Source organism: Bubalus bubalis, chromosome 6 (assembly GCF_019923935.1).
Source record: "Bubalus bubalis isolate 160015118507 breed Murrah chromosome 6, NDDB_SH_1, whole genome shotgun sequence".
In the NCBI taxonomy this organism is placed as follows: Eukaryota; Metazoa; Chordata; class Mammalia; order Artiodactyla; family Bovidae; genus Bubalus; species Bubalus bubalis.
In genome coordinates this window covers 3,401,086-3,410,924 of record NC_059162.1, presented here as the reverse complement: position 1 = coordinate 3,410,924, position 9,839 = coordinate 3,401,086, and the positions used below count along the sequence as shown (strand labels likewise).

The window sequence follows — 9,839 nt, the reverse complement described above, 5'->3', positions numbered from 1 at the left end:
GGTACTGTTTCACCTGGTTAGCACCTGGCAGCACTGGGATTTCAGCCAGTCTGTCTTCCTGATGCCATGCGTTGTGTTTTCTCTACCAACTTAGTTTCCTTCTCTGTACAAAGAAGACTCCTATGTCAGGGAAATTAACAAAATTAATTTTTCCAGTTTGATTTTTCATGATTTTACTGTCATCTCCTCCCTGTTGCTAACCACTCTTCATCTCTAGGATTCAAATTACAAAACCTGTGGATTGGATACAGGCCATCTAAAAGCTAATGTTAGAAAATAGGGCCAAATGGATCATCTATTACTACTAAGACTTTAAAAGGATTATCCATTCCTTGCAAGCAGCCAGATGGTAGATATGGTATACAGGCCATCAGCTCTGGCAATAATAGTTCTGATACTTCTGAGGGGTAAGGAAGGAACCACTGAGAATATGGGACAATCTGAAGGCAATGCTGAGTGCAGTTGGATTAGGAAAGGGTGAAGGCTGATTGGTTTCTTAACCAGGCCAATTATTCAGGACAAGAGATTAATGTCTAAGAACAATACAGTCTGATACATGACTTGGGGTCTTTTTGGTATCCATGGACTCATTTAAGTGACACTGAGCTCATTCCCAAAGAGAAAAGTGGATAAAAACCAGTTTAATCCTTTGATCTGGTCTCCCTCAGAAGTAGTCCATGGCTTACAGTCCTTTATCTTCAGTGAACTTAACACATGGTATGCACGTGTGCATTCTCAGTCACTTCAGTCCTGTCTGACTCTTTGCAACCCTATGAACTGTACAGCCCACCAGGTTCCTCCATCCATGGGATTCTCCAGGTGAGAGTACTGCAGTGGGTTGCCGTGCCCTCCTGCAGGGGATCTTCCTGACTCAGGGCACATGCACATGGCAGGAGTGCCATAAAACCCCTGAGACGTGGTCTCACTGAAGCTCACAGTGCAACGACTTTACACTGAAGCACTGGAACCCTGCAAGTCTCCTCCTAAGAAGCCCCTTGGGCATTACCAGTTTCCAGTAAAAATCTATTCAGGCAGATCTTGGCAGTCCCTCATCCGCACCCAGCAAACAAGTAAAAAGAAATTCACCATAATGATCCCTGCATAGAGGGATATTTCTTCATGAGCTACATGAATCTTGAGCCCATTATAATCCCTGTCATTCTCATTTTCTCTCAAATTAAAATGGGCATTAAACTCCATTTGTGGCTCTAGAACTCAGAGATTCTTTACATAAAGGACCTAAAATCCCAGATCACAAACACAAAAACAGCAGTAGAAGAGAGATCAGAGCTCTTGTCTGCATCCTTTATTTTTATTAATGAAGAAACTGAAGCCTAAAGAGATGAAAGGACTAATTTAAGGTCATATTCCAGGTGGTTCCTCCCTTACCTCTCAGAAGTACTATTGGCATCAAGTAATATTAGTCCCATTTGATGGCGTCAAGTCCCATCTGAAAGTTCCCATACATGGGTGCTATGGTGGTACATTCTGTCCCTGATGTTCCCATTTTTCTAAGGCCTACATTGTGCCAGGGAAAAAAATGAATGGGGTTTAGTCCAAAAGAATTCCAGAAGCAGAGAATTTTGGTTTCTCTTTGGAACAGTTTTATTTAAGCTCAGAAGAACTTTTTAAACCATTGCTTGGAGAATAAAACAAAACTATGCCCTCAGACCTTGAATCCCAGACAGAGAGTCACATAAGCAAACAATAACATCATAAGATGCATTCTACGCACATTAAAATATGAGTAAGTGTTTTTATATCATAAAAGAGAAAACAACCCTCAGCCTGGAGAGGCCGCAGAGTGCTTCAGCAACGACAGGACATCTCAGCTGGGATTTCAAGGACAGGGGTCACGGCCAGAACATTGCACACAGAGAGAAGCATGTGCAAAGTCCTCAAGGTAGGTGAGGGCATGACACGTTCAAGGTTGTGGAAGTGGAGAACACTCTAGTGTTCAATACAGACAAAGAGAAGAGTAAGGCTAAATAGAATGGGAGAGACAGAAAAAGCCAGATCACACAGGCCCCCAAGGGCCATGAAAGGGAATAGCTTTATCCTTAAAGCTGTAGCAAGTCCTTAAAGAGTTTTAAGTGAAAGAGAGAAACAGCCAAGTTCAAGTTTTTTTAAAACGACTCTGGCTGTAGTTGTAGTGCTGAAAACAAATTATTAATAGAAGGGGAAAGAAGCAATACAGGAAGACAGTTGGGTCTATTGCAAGAGTCCAGGTGACAGAAGATCATGGTTTGGTGGGGACAGGAATGGGGTAAGGGGGGATGGAGGGAAGTGGCTAATCAGAGAGGCCCTTAAGAGGTGAAGGCAAGGGAACTTGCAAATAGATTGGATAAGCAAGGGAGGGAAAAGGAAGTAGCAAGGATGCATTCTAGGGTTCCATGTATACACATGGCTAGACGGTCTGCTCCTAGAGGATAACATAGACTCACAGGGTTGGGCTCTGTTACATTAAGATTTATATGTCATTATAATAGGGATGTCATGTGGGCAGCTGGCGATGTGGGTCTGAGGCCCCAAGGCATCTGAGCTGGAAATGTTGAAAAAAGATTCCTCAGAGAGTAATCAACTAAAGCCTTGGTGCTGTATATGATCACCCAGAAAAAAGAGCATAGAAGGAGACAATGGAGTCTAAGAAAGCCAACATTTGAACAAGTATAGTGGCTGAAAAGAATGAGGTGGGAAGAAAATTTGGAAAATATTTTTTGACAAATTATCTTTTATCAGCTCTGCTTTTAAAAAGAAAAACTGTAAAAGCAGGCAAATTGCCACAGCCAAAGGGAAAGATAAAAACAAAGAAGCTCCAATATTCCATTTATATAGTTATTATTCCTTGGATTACCAAGAATTGCTTCCATAAAAATTCTTACTTGCTAAGGTAGCTTTTTATTCTTTTACAAAGCCCATACCATACTTCCCTTTAGGTAAAGTATACTTCCTCACCAGTTGATTTGGGGTTTGGCCATATGACAATGGATGTGAGCAGATGTGATATAAATGTCTAAGCAGAAACTTTAAATACACTTGTATCACTTGGCTCCAGCTTTTTTAAATTCCTGCCCCCTGCCATGAGAAGAGCATGCTTCCTCAACAGGATCCGGAAATGAAAAGATACAATGAGCAGAACCTCCAAGGTAAACCAGTGTAGCTCAGCAAAGCAACAGCTAATTCAGCCCTCAGGGGACATGAGCAAGAAATAATGTGTGTGATTTTTAACCACGGAGCTTTGCATGCTATTTGTTACTGCAGCAAAATCTGACTAATATACCTGCCCACAGTGAGATTTCTTCAAAACTAAATCTGGTTATTTCCTACCATAGAAGGAAGCAAAGGTACTCTGTCTAAAACATATTACACGCCTGGCACTAATAAGCCATTTAGAGACATTCTCTCATTTTACTCCTTGAGACAATTATTTGCATCATTTTATACGAGCAAACTGAGACTCAGATAAGTCAATTATATTTCTCAGGACCACAAAACTAGCAAATGGTATAAATGCAACAAAAATTCATTTAACTGATTCCAAAACCTATGCACTCTCCTATTAAAGGCTTGGCTAGAAATCAAATGTAGATCTCCTACATGGGAAACAAGAAAAAAACCGGTGACCCATCAGATCAGAGTCAACTTTAGACTACATTCATGTACATGGGTAGTTGTACTGCTGTTGAATAAGCCCAGAGCAAGCAGCAAGAGGACATTTGCAACTCTGGATCTGAAATATCACATTGCCACAACCTCCACCTTTCTCTCATCAGTTCTCACCTTTCTCAATCGTAGTTGAGAAAATCAAAGCTGTAAGGTGGAATTTAGTGCTCAAGTCAGGTTGCACTGAAAATTGGAAATAAAAGTTGCCTTTTATCTCCATCTCTACAGCCATGTAAAACAGGTGAGTTTCGTAATATCTCCCTGTGATCACCCCTTATGAATTCATCTTGGTTTTCTCATCTAATCCTTGCTGAATCTTGAGGCAGAATTAAATCTTTAACATATTAAGTAAGACAAGCAAGACATAGTAATCACTTATCAGTATCCATTTTTCCATTGAAGAGGTATGTGCCTCACCCAGGATTTATCGTTGCCTTGTAGATCCCCTGATGAGACTTGGTGGGGGCAGACGGGGTGGTACGTGTAGAGGGAAGGCAGAGGGTTTGAAGTTAGACAAGCCTGGGTTTAAGTTTCAGGGTTTACATCCTGCTCTACCTCTTCCTAACTTGTAACCTTGGGAACTTGACTTTATCTCCCTGAACATCAGTCTCCTAGGTGCAAAGTGTGGATGAAAATACTAACTCAGTAAGTTGTCTGAACAGAGAAAGACAAATACCAATTGATATCACTTATATGTGGAATCTAAAAAAATACCACAAACTAGTGAATATAACAAAAAAGAAGCAGACTCACAGATACAGAGAACAAACTAGTGGTTGCCAGTTGAGGGGTGGAGGGGCCAAGTATAGGGATGGGAGGATGGGAGGCACAAACTATTGGGTGTAAGATAGGCTCAAGGATCTATTGTACAAAATGGGCAAAACAGCCAGTTTAAAAAAAAAAATTGTAAATGGAAAATAACCTTTTAAATTGTATAAAAACTTAGAATTTTTTAAATAAAATTTTTAAGTTGTTTGAGGGTCAAATGAGGTGGAATGTTCCCTTCTTCACCGTGGTTCACTGGCCTCTGCCTTGAACTGCAAACAGACTCAGTGGCCAGGATGAGAACCCTTTAAAAGCACAGGGGTTACACAGTGCTGTATATCCATCATCATTATCACAGGCACCAACGATGTCAACCACCAAATAGTGAACACCAACTAACTCCAGCATTTTTCCAAGTCCTTTCCACACATTGTCTCTAATCCTCACAACCTTGAAGCAAAATAAATTATATTATACTCATCTTAGAGAGCAATAAGACAAGAGGTTAAAAGGAGGGTTGGTCCTCCTGATCCCCAGGCTAGTCTCTTTCCCACAGATCACCCTCCTGCTCTCGGCTGCTAAGCTATGCACCTCTCTCCACTGTTCTCTACAAGACCTCTGGGGAGGAAAAAACACAAACAAATTTGCCTAGCAGGACTGCTGTCAAAAAGTATTGATTGTAAGACTTGCACACTAAAAGCTGTAAATTATTACTGAGAGAAGTTAAAGAAGATCTAAATCAGTGAGACATTCTGTATTCATGGATTAGAAAACTTAATATTGTTCAATTGGCAATTGTCTTCCAAATTAATCAATAAGTTCCACAACACACACACAGAAATCCCAACAGGCTTTTTGCAGAAATTGACCAGCTAGTATTTACACAGAAATACAAAGAGCCCAGCATAGCCAAAACAACTTGGAAAAAAGAAGAACACAGTTGGGTGGCTTACACTTTCTAATCGCAAATTTTATCCTTAAGCTACCATAATCAAGGCAGTGTGGTACTGACCATAAAGATAAACATAAACAAATGGAATGAAACAGAAAGTCCAGAAATAACCCCTTATATTTATGGTCAATTGATTTTCAACAGAGGCACCAAGGCAATTCAACAGGGAAAAAATAACTTCTTTAAGATGGTAATGGAGTAATTAGACACTTTCATGCTAAAAGATTAGCTTAGATTCCTACTCACACCATACCTAGAAATTAATTCAAAATTAATCAAATGCCAAATGATTTAACTCAAATTAAATCAAAATTAATCAAACAAGAGCTAAAACTATAAAAGTTTTAGAAGAAAACCTGAAATCTCCTAAAATCTAGGAGAAATACTTCATGATCTTGAGTATGCAAAAATTTCTTAGATAAGACACCAAAAGCACAATACAAAAAAAAATGATAAAGTGGATTTTAGCAAAATTAAACACTTCTGAGCTTCACACCATCAAGAAAGTAAGAAGACAAGCTACAGAATCGGAGAAAATGTTTATAAATCATATTTCCAATCAGGAACTTGTATCTAGAATATATAAAGAGCTCTTACAACTAACTACCAAGTCAAACAAACCAACTTAAAAATGGGCAAAATATTTGAAGAGACGTGTAGCCAAAGAAGATATATGAATGACAAATAAGTACTTGAAAAGATGCTCAACATCTTTAATCATTAGGTAAATGCAAACTAAACGATAATGAGATACCACAGCACACCAAAATCAAAAACACTGATAACAACAAGCGTTAGTAAAAATAAGGAGAAACTGTAACCTTCATGAATTTGGGGTGGAAATATAAAATGGTACAGCCACTTTGGAACACAGTTTGCAGTTTCTTAAAAAGCTAAACATAAATTGGCCATGTAATCTATGAAGTCCACTCCAAGCTGTTTACCCAAGAGCAATGACAGCATGTCCACACAAATGGACTAATGATCACACTAACGTTAGTCATCACAGAAAGTGGAAACAATCCTAATGGCCATCAGTAGATGAATGGATAAATAAAATGCGGCACATCCATACAATGCAATACTATTTAGCAATAAAAAAGGAACAAATGATACATGCTGCTACGTGGATGAAGCTCAGAAATATTTGCTAAGTGAAAAAAGCAAGACACAAAAGAACTACATGTTGTAGACTTCATTTACATGAAATGTCCGGAAAAGGCAAAACTACAGAGATGGATGCAGATTTGTGGTTCCCTGCACCTGGGATGGGTGTAGAAACTGACTGTAAACAGGCACAAAAGATCTTTTAGAGGCAATAAAAATATTCTAAAGCTGAATTGTGGTAATATTGCATAGCCCTGTAAACTTACTAAAACTCATTGAACAGATGACATTTATGTTATGTAAATTATACTTCAACAAATCTGGGTTTTTTGTTTTTTGTTTTTCAAGAGGATATTAAATCTTTTATTGATTACACATGATAATGGATGATACACAAGCTTCATTCCCATCTATAACTTTATCTGGTACCATAATTCAATTTAGATATATTGCATAGGATGTACCAACAATCATTAATAACCAAAAAAAAAATTAAAAAACTCCATGACTTTGCATGGGTGACCCTTTTAATGGTGAACTCCAGGTCACAACACAGTAACTGTCAGTTCAACTACACCAAGGTTCTGAAGACAACAGCTTCTCCACCAAGCAGGTTGCAAATAAATTTCAAATGGAACCTGGCATCACCCTGAAGGAATTCTAACTTCACACTGTTGGGGTAGTTTACCAAAATGGCTTCCGAGTAGACTAACTGGCAGTGATGAAAACCTCCCGCCACTGCCATAGCTCCTGCTGCTGCGGGAGCTACCATAGCCACCTTGGTTTCGTGGTTTGGCAAAGTATTGGCCTCCACCACCACAGGGGCCAGAACTTCTGCCTCCAAAGTTTCCTCCTTTCATGGGTCCAAAATTTGAAGATTGATTGTTGTAATTGCCAAAATCATTGTAGCGTCCGCCACCTCCAAAATTGCTTCCGTCATTACCAAATCCATTATATCCATCCCCACTGCCACCGTATCCGCCACCACCACGGCTGCCACCAAAGCCACCTCGACCACTGAAGTTTCCTCCACGACCAAAGTTGTCATTCCCACCAAAACCACCTCCACGACCGCCACCAAAGTTTCCAGAACCACTTCGACCTCTCTGGCTGGATGAAGCACTAGCCATCTCTTGCTTAGACAGGGCTTTTCTCACTTCACAGTTGTGGCCATTCACAGTGTGGTATTTCTGAATGACAATCTTGTCTATGGAGTCATGGTCATCAAAGGTTACAAAAGCAAAGCCTCTCTTTTTGCCACTGCCCCGGTCAGTCATGATTTCAATTACTTCAATTTTCCCGTACTGTTCAAAATAATCTCTCAGGTGATGTTCTTCAGTGCCTTCTTTAATGCCACCAACAAAAATCTTTTTCACAGTTAAGTGGGCACCAGGTCTTTGAGAATCTTCTCTTGAGACGGCCCTCTTTGGTTCTACAACTCTTCCGTCCACCTTGTGTGGCCTTGCATTCACGGCCGCATCCACCTCCTCCACCGTGGCGTATGTGACAAACCCGAAGCCTCTGGAGCGCTTGGTGTTTGGATCCCTCATTACCACACAGTCTGTGAGCGTTCCCCGTTGCTCAAAATGGCTCCTCAGACTCTCATCGGTTGTTTCAAAGCTCAATCCTCCGATGAAGAGCTTCCTCAGCTGTTCGGGCTCTTTGGGAGACTCTGATTTAGACATGATGGCAGTGGAGGCGGGGAAGACTTCAACGATGCTTTCTTGGCGGCATCCACAGGCAGAAAGCAAATCTGGGGTTTTTTAAAGTCTTAATTGCTTCGTCTGCAAAATATCTCTGACAAGGTGAAGGAGGAACCCTTGGGGAGTCTGTTCCCTGGCCTTGCTCCTGTCTCTTCTCTAGGAAATACACCTGAGCCCCTCTGCCTCAGTGCTAAGAGTTGTTTCCCCAGAAGCCCAGAGCAGCTATGCCCAACTCCTCTACCTCAGTAACTCTTAACTGCCCCAATTCAGGCCTCTGGCAGCAAAGCTCACCTTGCAGAAATACTGTAAGAGTTATAAATACTTTAGGTCCTCAGGGAGCCCTGTCAGTTCTCCACTATGGCATCAGTGACCGAGGGCAAGGAAAATTCTATTTCTAGGCATACTGTCTGTGGGCAGCCTCAAGATAATAAACTGTCTCTTTCAGGGCATGGTTTGGACCCTTAAGACACATGCTCTCTTAAAAGCTGATTCCCCCAAGCCAATTGCAGCCCACTCCAGAAAGACAGGAAGAATGCATGAAATTTAAATGAAAGCCCATTTACCAAATGAGGGGCTGTGGAGGGCTTCCAGGTGGGGCTAGTGGTAAAGTATCTACTTGCCAGTGCAGGAGACTTGAGAGAGGTGGGTTCAATCCCTGGACCCAGAAGATCCCCTGGAGGACAGCATGACAACCCACGCCAGTATTCCTGCCTGGAGAATCACATGGACGGAGGAGTCTGGCAGGGTACAGTCCACAGAGTCCCAAAAAGTCAAACACGACTAAAACAAGTTAGCACACACACATGAGGTTGTGGACCTGGTTTTAGAGCCATGTAACCTTCTCAACCTGGGCTGCATAATAAAACCATAAAACACCTGGTAAGCTTTTCAAATGTATTAGTGGAGAAGAAAGTTCCTAAATGTATTGTAACTGCCAATTAAAATATATTTTGTTTTATCGAAGTAATATGAATTGGTAACAGAATAAACTCATAAAATCTCAAAAGAAAGAACCCCACCTGGTAAGCTTTTTAAAAATACTGTACCTGTGTGCCCCTCAAAGAGATTTGTATTTAACTGGCCAAGAATATGACCTGAACATCAGTATTTTTAAAGCTCTCCAGCGATTCTGCTGTTCATCCAGGGCTGAGAGTCAGAAGGAGATGGGTGGCAAAACAAGGTTTTCCATGAGTTACTCTTGCAAACCTTAAAATGCATTTCTCTCTGAATAAGCACCTTCTTCATATCTAGTAAAAGCAGCAACTGGATTGAGCCAGCTAAATAGTGGACCCCAGGATGTTGTCACTTATGGTACAGATGCTGCCCGTTCATCTCTGTTTATCCCAAATGAGTTCATGTTGAGTGTATTGATCTATACATCCTTAACCATGACACTTGAAAAAAGGGCTAATGCTACTAATGTAACTGGTGGAGAGAGGCTAAAAGAAAAAGACAGTCTTTATTATCAGTATTCAAGGACTTTTCTTGACACCAGGGACCAAGAATAAAGCCAATGAGGACCTAGTGCAATACTAACACAGTATTAAATATTAAAGGCAATCAAGCATTCACCTCAGACATGAGTGATCATGAGAATTTAGGACAGAGTTCCCTGCTGGTTTGAGCAGACAGAAAAAAAAAAAAAAAGC

At 40.7% G+C, this 9,839-nt stretch overlaps 1 protein-coding gene across 1 annotated transcript; it reads right to left on the bottom strand.

Annotated features, from left to right (window-relative positions):
• Positions 1-6,836: 6,836 nt before the first annotated feature.
• LOC102408751 (heterogeneous nuclear ribonucleoprotein A1) lies at positions 6,837-8,744 on the bottom strand. Its single transcript, XM_044944097.2, has one exon. It carries the CDS (start codon positions 8,170-8,172, stop codon positions 7,132-7,134), a length of 1,041 nt encoding a protein of 346 aa, XP_044800032.1. The 5' UTR covers positions 8,173-8,744; the 3' UTR covers positions 6,837-7,131.
• Between the last annotated feature and the right edge of the window lie 1,095 nt (positions 8,745-9,839).

Bases quoted from the DNA above. Each gene is read 5' to 3' on its own strand.
- LOC102408751 (XM_044944097.2), bottom strand. From the start codon at position 8,172: ATGTCTAAATCAGAGTCTCCCAAAGAGCCCGAACAGCTGAGGAAGCTC.